A 23,268-nucleotide genomic window follows, 5' to 3' on the forward strand; every position below is an offset into this window, starting at 1 on the left:
AAAAAATTGTACCCTTAAAATGGCATATTTAATTTTTTACCACAAAAAGGTTCAAAGTAGTACCTTAAGGTACATATTTGTACTCTATGATACTAATATGCACCTTTTAGAAGTAAAAAAGGTACAAAGATGTCTTTTTAAGGGTACTACCCCAGTGACAAGCTGTTGTACCCCTAAAGGTATAAATGACATTTTAAAATACATATACATATACAATTTATATATACATATAAATGTATTTTAAAATGTATATGGATGTATGTATGTATATATAATTTAGGCATTAGGTTATTATCTTAGCTATATTATTATTTCAATAGTACGTTTATGGTACATATTTGTTGGACAGACATTCAAAATACTGTTTTATAGCAATATGATTTTAATAAGATCATATATCAGAATAATGAAAATGACACTACAAATCTCTCCAAGGTAAGGGGCAAATGCCAATATGCAAAAAATTAATCAATAAATCGTAAAAATATAATAAAATAGTAAAAAAAAATAGGCTTCATGTTTTAATATGCAAAATATCTTTTTAGTTTTCCTTTTAGGCTGAAATGACCTGTACGTGTTTTTGGGACAGTCACCCAGTTAAACAATCACAGGATGAGACAATCAGATTGTGTCTAATGATTTTGGCTGGTCAGTTGTCTCAGACAGTATAGACAGGCTGACTTGGTGTGTGTTTGTGTGAGTGTGTGTCTGCATGTGCGTGTGCAACATGCTAAATGTGACTGGATTAACCAGTCAAGCCTCTAATTCCATCCTACTGTACAAACACCTGAGTGATAATCTGCTAACACTGCGAGCCTGGCTACAGGTGACTGTAACACCCTGTCAGACGAGGTCCAGATATACATCACACCTGTCTATACAGTCATACCCTCATAAATGAGTCAAAACACTGAAAATAATCACAGGAATCACAACACATGAATCTTTATATAGAATTTTTTTTTTTTAAACACATGGGTGCAGTGACATTAGCATTAGCTGGAATTTCTTGGAAGACAGGCTCAACTAGCAGATGCACAAAAGGACAGTATACTACTACTACTAGAAAAAAAATCAGTGACAGAAAAACAAGAAAACAAACCTGATGCTGCGATCCTGACAGCCAACAACAGTATACTTCCTTGTGGGGTCGATGTCCATGTCATAGAGAGTAGTCTTCCTCACTATGTGATGAGTACGTGTGAACGCTGTTCCCTCTTCTGTCTGTTTTGGGGTGTTTCATAATTAGTTCAGCAAGGAAAACTGATATAAGTGCTACTATCAAAATTCTAGTAACTATTATTAACTAACAAGAAATTCAGGTTTACAAAATTAGTAAGTAATAACACTCAACTGAACGAGGTAGTTCGCTATTATTAATACTATTAAGGAACTACTATTTTTACTATTCAACTATTATAAGATTCATATCAGCTCTAACTGGGCAATATTTATTTAATTATGTCCATGTTTTCTCAATTAATCTCAATAGATTTTAATACCTAATAATTCTTAATGTTCATTCAGAAACATACTGAGGTTCTTCAAATCTGTTTTCTTGGCGTTCATATTAGACGTCAGAATGAAGTGCTTGTTTGTGTTTCACACTTAATCACTGGCCGTTGGTATCTCATTTGCAGGAGGGTGTTAAGTGCTTGTGTGTCTATTTTAAATCAGATGTTCTTTAAAACATTGGCAACAGTTTCTTTAGGCCTGAGGAATCTGACAGCTCTGACTCAGAACCCGGTTTCATCCTCGCTGAAAGATCATATGAGAACAAAACTTGAACTGCGTCGAGCTGAATAACAACATTACGGTCTCCAGTAGAAATGCTTATAGACAAAGTTATAAAACTTAGAAAAGGTTATGTAAAGTCAAAATTTTAGGTTGACGCAGATAGCAGCGAATACACAGGACAGATGTCTGTGATATGCATAAGCCACGGAAAAGAACTCTCACACACACATCTCGGACAGCATGCAATCCCGAATTCAGTTCTCTTCCACAGCTTATATGGCCAAATACACACGAAATGAGGCCAGAATGCCCGTCTTGGTGGGTATTCACGTAAGGGAGCGTAAACAGTTGAGGAATAAAATGCATGTGTAACAGTGCATTGGATCTGCGCATTAGCTCTTAAAGTGACAGCAGCCCAATATTCCTGCTTCTGTGTGTTTTTTTAATTTTAAAAAACAATAGACAATAGAGAAAATCACTCATTGCTCTTGGCTGAATAACTTTTATAGCTTTAAAAAGTACATTTTTTTACATTTTATTATTCAATTTTTGTTTTGTTCATGATCGTATAGCATTATTTAATGAGTTCTCGCATATCGCACTTTTCTTCAATATCCTGCAGCCCTTAATGACATTATAGAGCTCCGGAGGTCACGTGACCCATTCTGTTTACGACGCCATTTTGGCAGGCAGGAACAGCCGGTGCCAGCATGAGTTTCAAGGCAACGGAGTTCATTTCACACTTTAATTCAAAAGAAATAGACTTGTACATACCAAAACTTAATATATTAAACATAACAGATCCCTATAATGCCCCTGGGGTGCTTTTCATGTGTATCGATAAAGGAACGAATAGCTTTCCAGTCAGGACACCTGTTGCACCAGCTGTGCGCAAGTTACAACTAGCCTAGTTTTGACGTAAATGGGCACTAAGTTACAACTTATGCACTACTAAATATTTTTGCGTTGCACCATTAAACTTAGTTGAAGCTAAATCTACGTATAAAATTAATATTTACAGAAGCCTACGATCAGGAGTAACATTAACAGATATTTATTGATCCTTAATTAAGTTTCAAATAAATACAATCAGTCATAATCAATAAGTGCCATTTCTTATTTTTTGGTTTCAGTATTTATTTATTGATCCAATTTCGTTTCAAATAGCCTACAGTTTCTGAATGTTATTTATATATAAAAGCACTTATGTTATTCATGATTAAGTATCGTATTTAATGGGAACTTATTTTTATCATTAGTTACGTGAGCCAAAAGTAGTTAAGAATGAAGAATAAACTGAAATTCACGGCATTTCAACAGCTTACTACAATAAAATTATTTCCCCCGCTTGTTCTGGCATCCTGGCGCACATCAGCTGTCTATCATGTTGAAATAGTAAGGTTTAAACAGTCTGGTTTTAAATTATTTTATTGATACCAATGCTACAGCCGCTCTAGTGCTCTCCCGGTTGCCTGCCAAAATGGCGGAGTTTAGGCTGCGTGACGTCAACTTCCGGAGCTCTATTGTCTTTCTATCGCTGCTTTACAGCAGAATTTGAATTTGTCTCATATTTGAGGAAGTTTACATCATTGATTCTGTTACTTTCCTGTTAATACCATGAAACTGCTTTGAAACGATATCTATTGTATAAAGTGCTATAGAAAATGGTGACTTGACTTCTGACCAATGAGGGAGATGCTACTTTTTAATATTAGACAAGGCCAATAAAAATAGCAGAATTATGGTAAAGAATAAGCATCTAAATATGACCAAATGAGTTTGAATCTCACCTTCTGTGCCGTGCGGAAGTAGATGCTCTTATCGGCACCGCAACTGATCATTCGGACTTTCCCTTCGTTAGCTGAAAAACAAGCAAAGATGTCACACATCAACACTTCCAGCATTTGTTGTCAAATAAAACTCGGCTCGGCCATTGCGATCTCACCAGCGAATCGGACAGCAGTGATAGAGGAAGAGTGTTCATCCAGTGTTTGCAAGAGGCCGTATTCCCGATCCGCATCCAGAACATGGATCAGTCTGTCTCTGCTAGCGGTGGCCAACAGATTCAACCCTAAAGACACACATCATACAGAGAGCAAATGATATTGAATTAAAATGGTACTTAAAAAATAAAAAAAGTTCTACCTTGCAGTTTCGTGTAAATACCATTGCACACTACTGTTCAAAAGTTTGGGGTCAGTAAGATTTTCTTCTTCTTTTTTTTTTTTTTTTAAAGAAATTCATACTTTGATTCAGCAAAGATTAAATAAATTGATACAAGATAATGTCACAAAAGATTTCTATTTCAAACAAATGTTTTCATCAGAGAATCCTGAAAAAAATGCATCACTGTTTCCACAAAAATATGAAGCAGCACAACTGTTTTCAACATTGTAATAAGAAACGTTTCTTGAGCAGAAAATCAGCATATTTGAACGATTTCTGAAGGATCATGTGACACTGAAGACTGGGGTAATGATGCTGAAAAATTCAGCTTTGACATCACAGGAATAAATTACATTTTAAATAAAACATATTAAAATAGTAAACAGTTATTTTAAATTGAAATATCATTTCACAACATTACAGTTTTTAAAAAAATCCTAGTCGTGTACATGAATATGGTGTTCATTTAGTACCATATGTCATGGCATTATCATCTGATACCATCACCGGTATTCCCTCAGTACATTTCTGTAAGGATAAACCAGCAGAACTGCAATTCTGAAATAGTGTTAGAAAGTTTAATATCCGGTGAGCTGTATCGAGAGCGGCTCTTGTGCAGCGCTCCTGGGTTTCATCTCACACTTATCACACCACAAGCTGATTCACTAACACTGTGTGTTCAAGTGTGACTTCACACATGGTGGGAAAAAAGAATGCAAATGCCTCCTAAAGTCTGAGAACAGAAAATATATTTCTGCAATGCTAAGGAGAACAAACAAACCAGATCATTCATCTCTATCAAAAGATTTCCTTTTTGAAAGCGCTTACTCTAACAGCTTCAGAGCAGAAAAAACAAATGATAATGTGATGTTTTTCACAGCAAAAGCTGATCAAAATGCAACCAAGTGAGGATTCCAGATCCTCACAGACCATTTAGAACGGAGCAGGTCTCATTTGCTCACCGCTGCAATTGTTTTGTGAAGTGCATGTTGCAGTAACCAAAAGAGCAAATCTACAGAAGACACACACAGTCTAATGGAGAGATACTGCATCTGGAATGCAGATTAAGTGTAAGTGTGATAAGTGTGATGAAACAACAGTGCTAACGTTTAGTGTATTTACACAATATAAGTTTTCATTTTCAACTAATATTTGGGACCAAACAGAATTCATACAAAAAGATTTCTGCAGAATTCAAGCGCTTACTGTTCACAAAAAAATTTTTCACATGCACATTCTTCTATTTGCGGTTCCTTATCACAAGCGCATGTATGGGATTTTTAATTAAAAGTACAGTAAAAGGTACAATCCAAACATGTTTTGCTATTTAAATACTTTCAGCTAGCAATAAAGCCATGTCTCTGTCACTCAAACGACAACATATATTGAAAATGAATGAGTTTAATACACTGATGATTTCAATATATATATTTTTTTTTATATCCGTTACACACAATTCAGAGCAGAAAATGTCAAAATATTGTGCAGATTGTGTGTAGCCATTTTTGGCTTGTTATAGTGGGTGGGATCAATGGACCATAAACTGACGGAACCCTATCAGCGTCATGAGAGAGCAGGAGAAGAAAGAAAGGAAAGGCGGCGAGATTGTGTACCTCTATGTGTGTTCTAGCAGATGTTCTGTTTCTCATCAAGCTGTACTCAATGTCTGGCCTTGAGCCTGATATAAACCACCAGCTAAGGTGGTTGCTCAGCACATGCTCAGCACAACTTCACACATAACAGGGCATGATAATGACTCTCAATGCGCCTGCTCTAAACCCTCTGCCCTGAAATAGAGCCTCAAGAGCTTTAGAGAACCGGAAAAAATTGCACTATTCTAGTTAGTGGTGGTTAGAGGCAAGATTTTCAACATAACAGACAGGAATTTCCCATGGACTTACATTAAAGGAGGGACCAAAGCATTGTTGTTGTTAACTAAGGGTGTGTTCACACTTGTAGTTCGGTTCGCTTGCGTCGTTATTTTGAGATTAAATTTACAGAACATCCAAAACAATGCTGCGTGCTGGGATAAATGTGCTTGATATATGTATGTAGCATATATATGATAGTATTTTGACCAGCTGAGAACTCGTAAAGAGCTTATAAAATGTGAAAAGGAGTGAAAACAGCAACAGGAATCCCTCGGTCACACGCACACAAATGGAGATCTGCTGTGAGGAGACGCAGTTCTGGTACATCACGAATATAACGAGAAGAAAAAAACTATATGCGTGAGCATTCTGTCCTTTTTAGGGTCTCATCTTCCTGTCTTTGGTCCGTGTTGCGCTCATATATCATTCGAACCGCACAAGAGTTTGTTTAGCAGTGGACCGAGACCCATCTTTTCAGCTGTCTCGGTCCAGCATTCGGATGGCAGCGTTCACACTTATTCAAATGAACCGCACTAAGGGTTCGTTTTATCGAACCAAACATGCCAAGTGTGAACACACCCTAAAACTATTATTTATTGAAATATAGTTGAATATAAACTGAAGTAGAAAGTATTAGTTGAAGTACTAAAATTACTATAGCTAAAATGGCATATTTTTTTAAATAAAAACATTTTTAAATAAAGAAAAGGCATTAAAAAATAAAAGCACAACAAAATTACTCAAATCAAAATGACAATTGAAATTATAAAAATAAAAGCTAAATATTACATTAATAAATACTATTATAAATACATTATCACAATGGTTATACCATGGTATTCTATTTATGCCATATCACTCTACCATGGTACTGCAACAGTTTTTGTAAGTGCCGACAGTTTTCAATTTATTTTGTTCACTGCCATCTTACTATGAAGAAAACACGAGCATGGATGCACATGAATTAATAGAGATCTATTTGCTCAAAATTTGGCTTTTCCTTGGGTCCTTGGGTCTGCTTTAATGCATAATGTGGCAGCCAAGAAACCACACAGTGAAATGAGCTGAAGGCGCAATAGGTTGCTCAGTGTGCATTGTCCTATATGCAAGTTAAAAGGGGGGGCTAATGCTAATGCTATTTGCATACACTGTTAAAGAGTTGGATGCTCATGCTAAACATGGGCAAAATTTAAAAAAACGAGTTGGACGCATGACTGACGTATGGAGTATTTCTGTGCCAAATACACTCCTTAAGGATTTTAACAAGTTTCGGAACGTTTTTTTCAATTATGGCATAAAGGGCGGAATTCCTTGTATGGGCACTTCTCCCGGATGAGCGCCAGTGCACATCAACCAGAGCAAGAGCATGAGCGTGCCAATCAGCGGGCTCAGTTCGGGTTACAGAAGCCGTTGGCAGTGCTGTCATTTTGTTTTTAGACCACAAAATCAACAATCTCGCAAAAGAATTGTGTTTTTGCTGCTGAGGGAAAGATAACTTTGTTCAGCTTCTCAAATAACCCAGCGTTAAGGAAACAGTGGATGCAGTTTATTTTTCCAGTGCAGCATCAGAGTTCTCAAGTGTGTTTGTTTGTTCCCGGTCACAAGTCAAAACCACAGGCGGTGAATGAAACTGCATCAAAAGTCTGTTTTGTTGGCAATCGGCGAATAAGTGCATATAAATGTAAACAACACGAACGTATAGTGAATCAAAAGTTATCCAGGGATAATGTTATGATGTATTTTGTGTGTGTGTGTGTGCTCATGACTCTTTAGCTCCGCCCACTGCACATCTGCAAAAACTTGCGTGTTTGCGGAAAGAATCAGTACAGCGTATGTCTTCTACAAATATAATAAAACTAAAGAGTCTTTGGAGACATGATGGATGCAATACTACTCTATAGGTACTCAAGATTAACATGAGACTGACAGAAACTGTGTGTACCCTTTAATGGTTTCTCGTGCGCACATGAAAGTCTGCATATTTTTTATTTTTGCCCTTTTAGGGGCTCTGCAATACGGTGCTAAGAAAATAGCGAGAAGAATACAAGCCTAAATTCAAACTGTTTATCATATAAAGTGATCGAGTCTCTTCGGAAAATTAAAATTTGCACTATACAGCTCAATTGATATGCAATAGTTTTATGATCTCTGTATTAACTTTTTGAAGTGCATAGATGTCTATGGAGGGACAGAAAGCTCTCAGATTTCTTCAAAAAGATCTCCATTTGTGTTCCGAAGATGAATGAAGGTCTTACGGGTTTGAAACTCATGAGTGTGAATAAATAATGATAGAATTTTCATTTTGAGGAAACTATCCCTTTAAAGTTCTGTATCATTACCATCACCAAAGGAATCAACCCAACATATGACTTGCTTTTTGTTGTCACTACACATTAAACTGGGACAGGAGTATATTAACAACGAAAACATGATTTTCTTTCAAGTTTTTAGCGGAAACGGGTTACAGTTCGAGCTGTGAAGTTTGTTGAGCTGTAAACGCTGCTGGTGGCATATGTGTGAAGTGGTGACTCCAAGGTTACGAAGCATTTGCTGAGCATCTGAGCTGGATCAGCACTTCCTCTTTACTGGGGCATTAAGCGGCACCTCAGTGCAGGACTTAATCAGCTACAGATCTTTAAAGAAAACACCCTCTGCATTCTCAGCACTCACCGGTCTCGGGTTTGGAGTACTCCAGACACAGGATCTCAGAGTCATGGGCCTGAACATCCATAATTTCCTCCATGCTCTCCAAATCATGGATTCTGGAAAACAACAGTAGTTCAGTGAGGGTCTGATTGGCAAAAACATTTTCTGAAGAAAAGTATAATGCATCATATATAGACTTTTCCCACATGCATGGGCACAAACACACATCGCCCTTTCCATTAAAACCTCAGAGGATCAATTAAGTCAAATCAATTAGAGTAGAAGTGTTAAGTAGACGTGAAAAACAGACCTCAGTGTTCCATTGCGGTCCCCTGATGCCAGGTGCAGCCCGTCTGGGCTCACGCACATGGTCCTAATGCCCGTCCGGTTCTCTGAGGTCTGTGGGTCGACCTTCTCAGAGGTACTGGAGATGCAGTCTGTGTCCAGCAGGGTGGAGGTGTTGCTGTCCATATAAATGACCTTCTGGAGGTCCTTTGGTTGCAAAAAAATTATCATCTGTGACTTGTTCGTTTCATTTATAAAGATACAGAAACTTAAATGTCACTTAAAATGCATAGATATTGATTTTTATACTAGATAATAAAGTATCACAACAAGTGAACTATTCGGTGCTGTTTTTGCAAAACACTTCCACTAATGTTTGACAATGATAAAGAATGACAAATATGCCATTTTCTTTTCAAACAGTATTAAATAGTTTTACTTTGAAAAACGCCTCGTTTAATTATAATTTTTTTTAATTAATGCTAATTGATATGATATTTTGGGTCACACTTTAGTTTGGGGAACACATTCATATTAACTATGGACTCAATGAACTCCTAATTTACTGCTTATTAATAGTTAGAAGAAGGTAGTTTATGTAGTGGTTAAAGAGTTAAAATGTCCTGATAATTTACTATGTTCATGTCTTTCTTTCTTTGGTCGAAAAGAAATTAAGGTTTTTGAGGAAAACTCCAGGATTTTGCTCCATATAGTGGACTTCAACGGGAACCAACCGGTTGTAGGTCCAAATTGCAGTTTCAATGCAGCTCTACACGATCCCAGCCGAGGAATAAGGGTCTTATAAAGCAAAACGATCTGTCATTTTCTTAACAAAAACAACAAAAAAAGTATACTTTTTAACGATAAGTGTCCTGACTACACACGACGCAATGCCGCAACACGCAATAAAAGGTATCTTTTCCATGTTAATTCAAGTTTTTGTCCTAACCAGCCGTGACAGCGACACGCGATGATTCTATTTTAGAAATTGTTTCTATTTCTGCAACGTCGTAGCTGGAACAACAACACAAAGCATAATCTCAGGTAATGTTTAGGCCCCACTTTATATTAGGTGGCCTTAAGTACTATGTACTTACATCAAAAAATAAGTACAATGTACTTACTGTGTTCAAATTGTATTGCAAAACACTTTTGCTGAAATTGAGGTGGGATACGGGTAGAGTTAGGGACAGGTGTGGTGTTATGGGTAAGTTTAAGGGTAGGGTTAGGTGTAAGGGAAGGGTCAACTGTGTAATTACAAATGTAACTACAGAAATTAATTACAGATGTAATTACATGCAGGTATTTTTTAAAATGTAAGTACAATGTAAAAACATGTATGTACACAATAAGTGCATTGTATCAAACAATTAATTAAAATGTTAGTACATAGTAGTTAAGGCCACCTAATATAAAGTGTGTCCAATGTTTATGTGCTTTATTTAATGTTAAAAGCGTGTAATGTGACTTTCAAAATCATTTAGTGCTCCCAGCTTCGTAATGTAGTGAGTCTTACTAAAAGCAACAATGGATAATTCACTTCAGATCTTGAAATTAAACAAATGGAAACAAGACGTTCAAACTATGAACAAACAAGTATATTCTATGACAAAGATCGTTAGTAACTCATTATGTATGCCGTACACTTGCCGCACGAGCCCGCCCACACGCTGTTCTGATTGGCTGTGGTTTTTGATTAATTTGTTTTTGATTGCATCTCATAGTCGCGGAGCGTCGCGTCTGGTGTGGACAGACAAGTTTCTTGTCGCTGGAATCTTATCGTGTTGCATGTATTTAGGACACGGTGCTGCACTAGCTCTGCGATGCGCCACGCATTACGTAATCCCGTTGGAAAGGTCGTAGACGTGCAGGTCGAAAAAATCCATTTAATTTTTTCCTCCAACTTCAAAATCGTCCGACATCGTTGTTTTACTTTTTTTTTGTAAAGGCCGTTTTGCTTTATAAACACTGGTCACATGTGACCTTTCCAACATGATTTGTAATGTGTGCCGCATCGCAGAGCTAGTGCAAGACGAGCATTTGTGGTTAAAAAGTATATAATTATTTTTATTTTTTTTTAGAAAATGGCTGATCGTTTCACTAGATATAAGACCCTTATTCCTCGGCTGTGATCGTGCCCTTTGAAGCTGCATTGAGACTGCAATTGGACCTTCAACCTGTTGTTTGCCGTTGAATGTTTTCCTCAATCCCTGGAATGTTTTCCACAAAAAACTTAATTTCTTTTTCGACTGAACAAAAAGAAAGACATTAACATCTTGGATGACATGGAGGTGAGAAAATTAACAGGACATTTTTATTCTGAAGTGAACTATCCTTTATGTTTAGGTATTGGACAGGATTAAGGGATATAGATTATGGTTATGCATTAATATGTGCTTTATAAATACTAATAAACAGCCAATATGCTATAATATGCATGCTAATAATAGCAAGATGTAAAGCTCTTTGGTGGCCATGGGTCTGTTGAAAGCGCTATATAAATGCAGTCCATTTACCATTTCTTAATATTATTATTATTATCATCATCATCAAAACAGTAGTGCTGCCTAAATGTCACAGCATGTATCTAAAATATAAATCCTGTGAAACATTATAAATGTCTTTACTTCATCAATTGAATGTGTCCGTGCTGAATAAAAGTATTAATTTCTATCACACAAAAATCTCACCCCAAACTTTTGAGCAGTAAGAACATCTAAAAAGACACTCCAGGTTAGATTTGTTTCAAGTCTTGATTTAAAAAAAAACTCACGTTGCTGATGACGTTTCGGCTGAGGGTGGTGTTCTGAGCGTCTGTGTTCCATAATCGGATAGTATTGTCAGAAGAACAGCTGAGGAACGATCCGGGACACACACGCGGCTGCTCTCCATCCCTCATCTCTGGGTACACCTGCAGAACAAAGGTGAGGTGATTCAACCAGACAAAAAAGCATTACAATAACACAAATTCATACATGCTGTACAAACAAATACAGGTGTGTTTACTCTAGTTTGGCATTCAAAATCAAACCAGAAGGATTTGCACAGGGCGTTATCACAGATCCTCTTTATGCATACAGAGAATATCCTTCTAAATGACACACAGGCACTTTACAGTACATTATAGTATAAGGATGACAGTAATTTGCTTAACAATTTAACATGTCTTTAATGTTTCTATTATATAACAACGGGTTGTGCAAACGTAATAAGGCATTTTGCACTATATTTTGAATATAGTCACGGCTGAAGCTGTCTGTCTTTAGCTGACTGACACTATATTTGCAATGTTTTTTTATTGACTGAATATTCAGGCCTGTACTTGTAGACAAATTTCAGGAACTTTGATGAGGTCACAAAATGCCAGACAACTAAAGAAAGACACAACAAACCAAAATGGGAAGTCACTGTCATGAATCTTGTGATCTGATATGAGCATACAGTCCATGGCACAGCCTGAAAATATAGTATATGCAACAGTATATGTCGACAAATCCCTCAGGTTTTTAAACATGTGTAGCCTGTCACAATGAAGTAAAACACATTAAAACGCCTTTCATATGGTGCAAAAAGAGCAAACGTCACATTCCTGACTGGAGTACACATGTACAAAACAAGGTACAACAGTTACAGGCTGTTGTTTTCATTAATATAATAACCCTGTATGAGTTCACATCAAGCCACACAAAAATAATACAAAAACATGAGGCTCAAATACAAAAGACCTGCCTCACATTATTTCAACAGCCAAAATGTCAACATACAACACAATGAAAGGGAAAAAACCCCAGAAAAAAACATGTTACCATACACTCAGAAGTCAGAAGTCTGGATACACTTGACTGAATTTTCTAATAATCTTTAAATAGAAATAATAGACTTTTGAGCTAATTCTTCTTCATAATTAGTCTAATTAGCTTTGTAGGTAAATGTAAATTGTGCCTATACACGAATAGCTTTGATATATTTTGTATTTTATACATTATTTCATATTTAATTTTTTATTTTACATTTTAATTTATATCTTATTTTATATCTTATTTCATATTTTATTTTACATTTTGATTTATGTTTTATATTACATTTTATATTTCACTTTATATTTTATCTAAAATTGTGTATTTAATTCATTTCAAATAAATTCATTTATTTAATATTTTGTTTTAATATTGTACTTAATATTATTTATTTTTATTTAGTATTTCTTATTTTATTTATTTTAAATTAATTTTATTCACATAGTCAGCACTGGCTTCTGGTCACAGCCTTGCATAATTTGCATACAATGTTTGTATTATTATGTTTGTATATGCATGATGAATGGTAGAGGGCTGAGTAATTTATATTTCATTTTATATTTTATATTTCATTTATTTATTTGCTATTTTATATTTTATCTTATATATTTTTGTTTTGTATTATTTTATTTTAATATATATATATATATATATATATATATATATATATATATATATATATATATATATATATATATATATATATATATACTTTATTTTAAAATAATATATTTAATTTTTATATATATATATATATATATTTTTTTTTTAATTATAATATATTTAATTTAATTTAATTTAACTTACTTAACTTAACTTAACTTAACTTAACTTAACTTAACTTAACTTAACTTAACTTAATTTAATTTAATTTAATTTAATTTAATTTAATTTAACTTAATTTAATTTAATTTAATTTTTGCAGCATTGCATGAATATATCTTATTCCTCACCTCCACGCTCCATACACATGACGAATGGTAGAGGGCCGAGTAAACCTTGCCCACTTTACGAAGATCACGTACATCCCACACGTACAGGCTGTGATCATTGTAGACGCAGGACAGCCAGCGGTTTGTGGGGTCATAGTGCACGGCCACCGCGTCAGGATAGCGGACGTTTTCCTTGTAGGCGAAGAGGTGGCTGTGGAGAGATCATGATGGATTATTTGGACAGTAAAGACAGCTGTACTGCGAGGTCACAGAAGGTCTTCTGGAAGAGTCACGAGAAAATGTTTGCAAGAAAAACCCGCACTTAGACCACTGCTATTTACTGACAATTATAAAGAGCCAGAAAGAATGATAGTGTGCACTCTGGGAGTGGTGTCTCAGCTGGAATGCTGGAATTCATGATTTATATCAGTCAATCTATGAAACATTCTCAACGTGTTGCACAAATAAGACCAAAACCTCAGAAAACAACAAAAGTGAAAAGAATTATTACTTTTTTGTACTCTAAAAAACCTTACAGTACACTGAAAAAGACACAGACACATCTAAGTGTCTTAAAAAAGTCTTCCTGGACAATATAATATATAATAGAGGTCAACAGCCATGTCTCAGCCTTGCAGCAGTGTCTGTGCATATTTATGAGCGGTGGACTAAGAGGTCTTGTGTGTTTGACAGTTCGGAGGGAAAGCAGGGAATGCTAAACAGATGTCAATGGCTAAGCCGTTTCATCTAGACTACATGAATCCATTCTGAGATTTCAGGATGGGTTCAGGGTATTTGCATATGTATGATGCTATACACCAGACAGCAGCTCATCCACTAGAAACATTTCTGGAGATTTCCAAGTGAAAACATTCATCCTACCGTTTGACTTTTGACAAAGGGATTTTACACAGTTACAGTGAGGAAAATAAGTATTTGAACACCCTGCTATTTTGCAAGTTCTCCCACTTAGAAATCATCGAGGGGTCTGAAATTGTCATCGTAGGTGCATGTCCACTGTAAGAGACATAATCTAAATAAAAAAATCCAGAAATCACAATGTATGATTTTTTAACTATTTATTTGTATGATACAGCTGCAAATAAGTATTTGAACACCTGAGAAAATCAATGTTAATATTTGGTACAGTAGCCTTTGTTTGCAATTACAGAGGTCAAACATTTCCTGTAGTTTTTCACCAGGTTTGCACACACTGCAGGAGGGATTTTGGCCCACTCCTCCACACAGATCTTCTCTAGATCAGTCAGGTTTCTGGCCTGTCGCTGAGAAACACGGAGTTTGAGCTCCCTCCAAAGATTCTCTATTCGGTTTAGGTCTGGAGACTGGCTAGGCCACGCCAGAACCTTGATATGCTTCTTACAGAGCCACTCCTTGGTTATCGTGGCTGTGTGCTTCGGGTCATTGTCATGTTGGAAGACCCAGCCTCGACCCATTTTCAATACTCTAACTGAGGGAAGGAGGTTGTTCCCCAAAATCTCGCAATACATGGCCCCGGTCGTCCTCTCCTTAATACAGTGCAGTCGCCCTGTGAAAAACACCCCCAAAGCATGATGCTACCACCCCCATGCTTCACAGTAGGGATGGTACTCATCATTCTTCTTCCTCCAAACACGTTTAGTGGAATTATGACCAAAAAGTTCTATTTTGGTCTCATCTGACCACGACTTTCTCCCATGACTCCTCTGGATCATCCAAATGGTCATTGGCAAACTTAAGACGGGCCTGGACATGTGCTGGTTTAAGCAGGGGAACCTTCCGTGCCATGCATGATTTCAAACCATGACGTCTTAGTGTATTACCAACAGTAACCTTGGAAACGGTGGTCCCAGCTCTTTTCAGGTCATTGACCTGCTCCTCCTGTGTAGTTCTGGGCTGATTTCTCACCTTTCTTAGGATCATTGAGACCCCACGAGGTGAGATCTTGCATGGAGCCCCAGTCCGAGGGAGATTGACAGTCATGTTTAGCTTCTTCCATTTTCTAATGATTGCTCCAACAGTGGACCTTTTTTCACCAAGCTGCTTGGCAATTTCCCCGTAGCCCTTTCCAGCCTTGTAGAGGTGTACAATTTTGTCTCTAGTGTCTTTGGACAGCTCTTTGGTCTTGGCCATGTTAGTAGTTGGATTCTTACTGATTGTATGGGGTGGACAGGTGTCTTTATGCAGCTAACGACCTCAAACAGGTGCATCTAATTTAGGATAATAAATGGAGTGGAGGTAGATATTTTAAAGGCCCCAGTCTTAAAGTCTTTGAGGGTATGAATTCTAGCTGATATACAGGTGTTCAAATACTTATTTGCAGCTGTATCATACAAATAAATAGTTAAAAAATCATACATTGTGATTTATGGATTTTTTTTTAGACTATGTCTCTCACAGTGGACATGCACCTACGATGACAATTTCAGACCCCTCCATGATTTCTAAGTGGGAGAACTTGCAAAATAGCAGGGTGTTCAAATACTTATTTTCCTCACTGTATATCCCTGATTCTCAGCAATCACAAAAAAAAGTATTTTGGTGGTATCAGGGATATTAGATGTTAATACCATTATACACTGATGAGCCAAAACATTAACCAGTCACAGGTGAAGCGACTACAGTTGATTGTCTCCTAAATCTGGGTAGATTAGATGGTAAGCAAACATTCTCGTAAATCAACGTTTTGGATGCAGGAGAAATGGGCAGGAATAAAGATCTGAACAACTTTGACAAGGGCTAAATTTTTATGGCAAGGCGACTGGGTCAGGCAAGGCTTGTGGCTTGCTCCAGGTCAGCAATGGTGAGAATTTACCAAAAAAGTGGTCCGAGGACAAACCAAAAACTGATGACGAGGTGTAGGGCGCCCAAGGCCCATCGATGCACGAGAGTAATGAAAGCTATCCCGTCTGGTTCGAGCTAACAGAAGGTCTACTGTGGCACAAAATTTTAATGATGTTATGGGAGGAATATGTCACAACACACAGTGCATCGCACTCTGTTGTGTATGGGGCTGAGTAGCCGCAGACTAATCACAGGGCCTAAGATGACCCCTGTCCAATGTCGAAAGTGCCTACAATGGGCACGGGAATGTGGGAACTGGACCTTGGAGCAGTGGAAGAAGGTGGCCTAGTCCAATGAGTCTCGTTTTCTTTTACATCACATGGATTGGCCACGTACATGCCGTTTACCTGGGGAAATAATAGTTCTGCTGGGAAACTCTGGCTCTGACCATTCATGTGGACATAAATTTGACACGTTCCACCTACATAAAAATTGCAGACCAGGTAAACCCCTTCATGACAATGGCGTTCCTTGGTGGAAGTGGCTTCATTCAGCAGGATAATGCACCCTGCCACACTGCACACATTGTTCAGGAATGGTTAGAGGAACATGATCTAGAGTTCAAGGTGTTGACTTGGCCTCCAAATTCCCCAGATCACAATCCAAACGAGCATCTTTTGGATGTGCTGGAACAAGTTTGAGCCATGGCAGCTCCACATCGCAACCTATAGGACTTGAAGGATCTGCTGCTAATGTCTTGGGTCTTGGTGCCAGATACCACAGGACACCTTCAGGGGTCTTAGAGAGTCCGCACGGTTTTGGCAGCACATGGAGGTCCAACAGCATATTAGGCCGGTGGTCATAGTGTTTGGGTTCATCAGTATACATGGTATTTCAAGTATAGGGCAAATACATTGATAAAATGAGACTAACTTTTAGTTTAGTTTAGTTTTGTATGAAGACTCACTAATGTGGCTCATCTTACCTGGCCTCAGTAACAGTGGAGATATCTGTGCCCAGGCTGTGAGGGTGAGGAAGCGTACAGATAAAGTGCAGGTCGATGGGGCTGAATGCTCTCACAGTACCATCAGCACAACCACAGAAGATCATATCCTCACTGACGGACAGAGACGTGGCCATACTAGTCTGAGAGAGAGAGAGAAATTGAGAAAACAATTTGAATAACAGTGAAATCCCAGAGAAGCAAGTCATCACTGGGCAGACACAAAATGTGTTTATTTATTTTTAAATATTTAAATGTATTAGTATCATTTATAATTGTAATAGTATTTTATTATCATCACCACATTTTGCATTGATTGTGGGAGAATAAATTAGTGGAATTCTGCATTTAAAATAGTTTAAAAAAAAAGTTACATTATTAAATTAACCACAAATATATTAAAATGTTCTTATCATTTTATTTAAAAACCACAGAAGGTGCAGTCCTTTAAGTGCAATTCTAGTAATAAAACAAATGATCAAACATGCAATGGGTGGAGTGAATACTGAATTTTGTGAACAAATCTGCAGAAATGATCAAATTATCAAACCTGGAATGATACGACTATCCAAAACTCATGCCATGTGAGCCAAGTTGCTACCAAGTATGTTAGGTGAATTTTAACATGGGGTGAAAAAATGAGAGCTCTGTGCATCCAATTCACATGTCTCATTAAGTTCCACTGATAATTGCATGGAAAATGCCCAGTGCAGAGACCACAAATAAAAGCTAATGAGATATAATACATAATTTTATAAAGGAGGCAGCAATAAAGAGATTAAATGCAAAAAAGTCCTTCAGCTGTTAGATGTTCCTGATGAGAGAAATCTAATACGGGATTGTAAGAGCCTCATTACTGACATCTACTTTAATTTACAGAGATAAGGTATGGACAGGGGAGAGTATTTGCCAAATAAGCTTTACGTCGAGAGACCAAAGTTCATTTTTAGATAATCAAGTTGTAACTCGGGTTCTTGTAGTTGATAAACTGCTAGACAGAGAGGCTTTTGTATCCTCTACCATCCTCTCTGTATCCCTTTCTTTCTGGCACTCTTCTGGCTCTTTCTTGTTTCTCTGTGCAGTGGGCACAAGGGTCGCCACAAAAGCAGAATTGTGCAGCACCCACCTGCTCTCACCATGACCCACTTTGGCAGTCTGAGAGGATTCAAATCGAGATCTCATATCAGCTCTAAATCATGTGTTCAAGTTCACAACACGATTGCCTAGATGTCATGGTTTTCTGAAGGTCTTCTGAAACACCAATTAGCCTCTTTTTCTCTTTACTGAGATACAATACACCTTTTTTTCCAATAGACATCACTTGATCTGGCATTGTTTCATTTTAAGTAATAGAAGCAGTAAATTAAAATAATTCAATTAAATAAACTAAATATAATATTGGTTTACCCTTTCAAAATACAGTTAAATAATTAATAATGATTCATAATTAATTTTAAAAAAATACCGTACATACATAATTATGAAATGAATAATGAAACAACAATATAGAAAATAAAAAATACAGTAGTGGCCAAAAGTAATGTCCAGCCTAGGAAAATTAACATCCTCACCCTGTATTCAAATATTATTAAACATTTGTTAATTCAATCAAGTTAATTGTTTTATTTGTAATGATGCAATAAAGCATATCAAATTAAGCTGACATAATTTTTTTGGCAAGGCTATCATACAAACTACAAAGAAATTATGAACACATATCAATGTAAAATAAAACCATCCCTCATATTTAAAAAATATTTTTATGGTTTAATAGAACATGTAGGCTCATTAAAAACACATATCCCCACTTTTGGCCACTGTGTGTTGAAATGAAACATTCAAAATACATTAAATAATAATTGTAATAATCAAATCACAGAATAAATGCAGTGAATAAAGCAAATTATTCTGTGTGGGCCTGGTCAAACACAATGTGAAATGCTTTGTCTGAGATTAAAGTGATAACTGGCAAGTGAAGACAATGGACTCAAGCATCCAATGTACAGGTGAGCATGACTGACAGCAGCACTGTGACATGCCGTTCAATGAGTTTTACAATGAGACGTGACAACTGAACCCGCAGCTCTGATGCGAAACTTACTGAGAAACTGTCATTTTTCTGGACAGTGTGAGAGAAGAAGCAGAACAGACTAATATTAGATGACAACAGCAGCAGAACTGTTATTTAACACACTCCTCTTAACAGCAGAGAGCTTAGAAACACCATGCGTGCACAAGGGATTTGATATCAGAGAAAGAAAACAGCGGATAAAACCAAACACACAGACAAGGAAGCTCTCTACAAATTGAGAGTTAAAAAAATGTGGCGACTAAGTCTAAGTGGGCATTAACACGACACCATTTTCAAAAACAGAAAACTTTTTATGTGTTTTGGCCATTCTTTTACATTAGAACGGCGTTTTGGGGGCCTGAAAACGCGAAATTTTGAAAACGGGTTTCAAAGTGCACATTTTTGAAAACGATACCGTTATTTTGTCTCCGTTTAATCTACAAAAATGCGAATTTGTAAAAACGGTGCACATGCGTATTATGTGTGCAGTTTATAGGAGGGTAGTGTTTCTTTACAAAGTGAAGCCATCTCCTGGCAAGGCATGAATAATACAGCATTTTTAATCTTTTTCAGGGATCCGTATGAACAAGGATCGTTTTGACAATGTTGTAGTCTGTACGTGAAAAACACATTTTTAGTACATTGCTGTCGTGTAAATGTACCCTACTTTTTTTTCAATTTCACATTCTTTTCACAAACATATTATTTAAAGGAATAGAGCTCAACAGTGACCTCTCAGAATAAATTTAATATTCATTATTTTCTATAGGAATTTTATAAAATCCTTCAATTAATAGTTTTGGTACAAACCAGCCTGCAAAATGTCTTTATTTTCATATTAAGAAAACGCTAATTCTGTTTTTTTACGTCATAATGATACAACATCCCATATTATCCAACAAAAATAGGCATGTAGCTAGATAGACAGCTGTGAATTAGTTCATCTTTGTTAATGTTAGTTCATAAAAATCCAGCTGTTCATGGTTTATTCATGTTAGTTAAAAGTGCATTAACTAATGTTAACAAGATTTTAATAATGCATTAGTAAATGTTGAAATTAACATTAACAAAGAAAAATAAATGGTAGTTCATTATTAGTTCATGTTAACTAATGTAGTTAACTAATGTTAGATAATTAACTTTATTGTAAAGTGCAATTCACAGAAACAACTGGACTCCAAGCAGCAAAACATGGATTTGCAGTTATCATTTTGTGTCAATATGTTGAATTTTGGGGTAATATCATAACCTATATATTGTATTGTTATATATTGTATTGACAACTCATCAGTTAAATATTTACCATCTTATATTCTGCATGATTGGATGTTTTTAAATAAACACTGACAAAATAGGGCTGTTTTAGGGCTGGACGAAATGACAATATATATAACATTGATATTTAGTGATCACCCAGATTTGGACCTACCTATATTGTATTTATATAAAGCGTTCACAGGCAAATTTGCTTTGTATTTCCCCGGCATTGAAATCAGGCTCATAAAACACGATTCCTGGCTGCATGTCAATATCCATGGTCATGGATCACTGGATCTTTGGTAAGTTGTAAGAAACACTATATGGAGTCCAACCTTTAGTTTTATCTGATAATCATTTGCTTCACTCGTGTTTTCGCAAGTTTCCCCTATTAAATCCAGCTCTTTTGCCACTCAGTCTGGCTGAGGGGGCATGTTCCGATGGGAAAGTGACGTCAATGCATACCCATAGGGAAGAAAAGACTATTGCAGCTTCCGCTTCATGTTGACTTAAAAAAAATTATTTTATTGAGTTTTTTATATATTTTAAATAAAATTAGAGATCAAATTGGTAAAAAATCAACTCTGTAAGGAAGATTTTGAGTGCCATTCTTACTTTCTGAAGCAAACTGTTGAGCTGTATTGCACATACCCACTCTTGCATGTTTGTGACAGACTACAAAAATCAACCAATCAGCATCTTTTTCACTCACCCTGAGCTCCACCCACTTGTCCAGCATTCTTTTGTCATTGAACTCACAGAGAAGCCCAGAGGAAGTGATGCAGAAGGTACTGCTCGACTTCCGGCCCTTTCCACAGGCCACATCGCTGAAGCATTTATTCCGCATTTCTCCAAGAAGACCAGAGCGGCCCGATAACGGTACTGTGGCGTTCACCTGAGAGAGATGACATTTATTACACATTCATCACCGATATTTAATACTGTATGAACTGGGAGTCTATGAGACATTTTCAGATGAGGTCAGGTTTGGCCTCTGTGGTGACGGCTAAGTGAGAGTTAGAGTCAGAAAGGCCAAAAAGGCCAGATGTTGTCTGCCATGTTAGCAAAGTACCTTGGACGACTTGGTGTGGTCAAGGTACCAGAACTTCACGTGCCTGGTCCCGGCTGTAACAAAGTACGAGCTGTCATCTGAGAAAGACACAGCCATCACTTTACTGGACACCTTGTTGGCAGCGACCACAACATTTTTCTGAAAAGACAAAAAGACAAATATTCAATCTATGACAAATTTTATGCTATTATTTATGGATTTGTTTTGTGCAACAATCATAAGGGGAATATCAGAGTTTGCCAGGTGGACCTACGCTAATACTGTTCTTTTACCTTCAGGAAAAGCAAATCTAGTTATTCAAACAGCCTACATGATATAATAAACTAAATGGAAGCCATCTTGATTGTTTTATGATTGTATAAATATATCTAGCCACCTTCCAGGCCCAGACGTTGACGATCATGTCGTGCTGGTAACCCACGCTGACGATATATTTACTATTGGGAGAAAAAGCCACACACGCCACACCATATTTATGTTCCTGCAACTCTGCCACCTGTGTCCTCTCCGCCACATCCCAGACACGCACTGCTGGCATATGACCGCTCTGGAGAGAGAGAGAGAGAGAGAGAGAGAGAGAGAGAGACAGAGACATGGGTAATTCAAATTAATTTGAATTTAAATTTGAATTTGAGAGAGAGAGAGAGAGATTATAATATTTGCTCTCCCTTATATTTATTATATTATAATATTCTAAATATTTTAGGTTTAACTTGTCAGCAAGTATCACTCTACACAAACTCAACACAAGAGCAATTTAATCATTTTTATTCATCAATGATGCATTAATTTGATCAAAAGTGACAGTAAGGACATTTATACTGTTGCAAAAGATTTAAGTTTCAAATAGATATTGTTCTTTTGAACTTTCTTTAAAAAACATGTAGCATGGTTTCCACAAAAATGTTAAGCACCACTTTAATAATTAGGGCCTGGTTTCACAGAGAGGGCTTAGATCAAGCCAGGATTAGGCCTTAGTTAGTTTAAGTAACTTTTTTTTAAAATGTTCCCCAAAAAGAAACGTTACTGCTGTGCATCTTAAGACAGAACAATGGCACTGACATGTTTTAAGATGCATTTTAGTCCAGGACTTGGCTTAAAGGCCCACTGAATTGCCTTGAAATGTGCAGCATTATTCAATGTGTTGACGTAATTTCCACTGAAACATGAAGACAAGGTTGGACATATTGAACAGCTCTACCCCTTTTTTTAAATAACCAATAGCGTTTAGTTTATATCACATCTCGACCCGATTCGTTGAGCTCGGTAAAGCCGCAGTTTCCTCCTAATATCTAACCGTTTCTTCTCCATATTGCTTTAAAAAAATAGCATTCTGTGCAGAATGCAAATGGGTCCGATATGTTCTCTGGTCTGCATATGATCTGCTCTGTGCTATCATGTCTCTGGACCAGAGCAGTGGTTTCGCGCAACACTAACATGAAACCAGACATATTTACACTTCTGAATCGCTCCCTATCCCCTATATAGTGCACAATTTGCCATTCATCATGTAGAAAATAGTAAATGTGTGAACAACTGACCGATTTTAGGTGAAGCTTCAGCGTCTATTTATAGTGTAGGGGGCGGGGCGGGGCACTTTAGATTCTAGCGAGCATTAGATTGGACAGAAAATCTGATGAGCAGCTGAAA

At 36.8% G+C, this 23,268-nt stretch overlaps 1 protein-coding gene across 1 annotated transcript in view; it reads right to left on the reverse strand.

Moving 5' to 3' along the window:
• The window catches only part of mapkbp1 (mitogen-activated protein kinase binding protein 1), a 79,712-nt gene that overhangs the window by 20,378 nt on the left and 36,066 nt on the right, over window positions 1–23,268 (reverse strand). The window contains exons 5-15 of the mRNA XM_079832270.1: window positions 21,995–22,165; window positions 21,619–21,756; window positions 21,259–21,441; window positions 17,201–17,361; window positions 13,456–13,645; window positions 11,479–11,616; window positions 8,731–8,912; window positions 8,445–8,536; window positions 3,683–3,808; window positions 3,528–3,598; window positions 1,103–1,224 (exon numbers count right to left, since the gene is read on the reverse strand). Of these exons, the coding sequence (XP_079688396.1) occupies window positions 1,103–1,224; window positions 3,528–3,598; window positions 3,683–3,808; window positions 8,445–8,536; window positions 8,731–8,912; window positions 11,479–11,616; window positions 13,456–13,645; window positions 17,201–17,361; window positions 21,259–21,441; window positions 21,619–21,756; window positions 21,995–22,165 (1,574 nt within the window). The remainder of the gene's footprint in view (window positions 1–1,102; window positions 1,225–3,527; window positions 3,599–3,682; window positions 3,809–8,444; window positions 8,537–8,730; window positions 8,913–11,478; window positions 11,617–13,455; window positions 13,646–17,200; window positions 17,362–21,258; window positions 21,442–21,618; window positions 21,757–21,994; window positions 22,166–23,268) is intronic.

This window comes from Gobio gobio, assembly GCF_949357685.1.
Source record: "Gobio gobio genome assembly, chromosome: 13".
Classification (NCBI taxonomy): Eukaryota; Metazoa; Chordata; class Actinopteri; order Cypriniformes; family Gobionidae; genus Gobio; species Gobio gobio.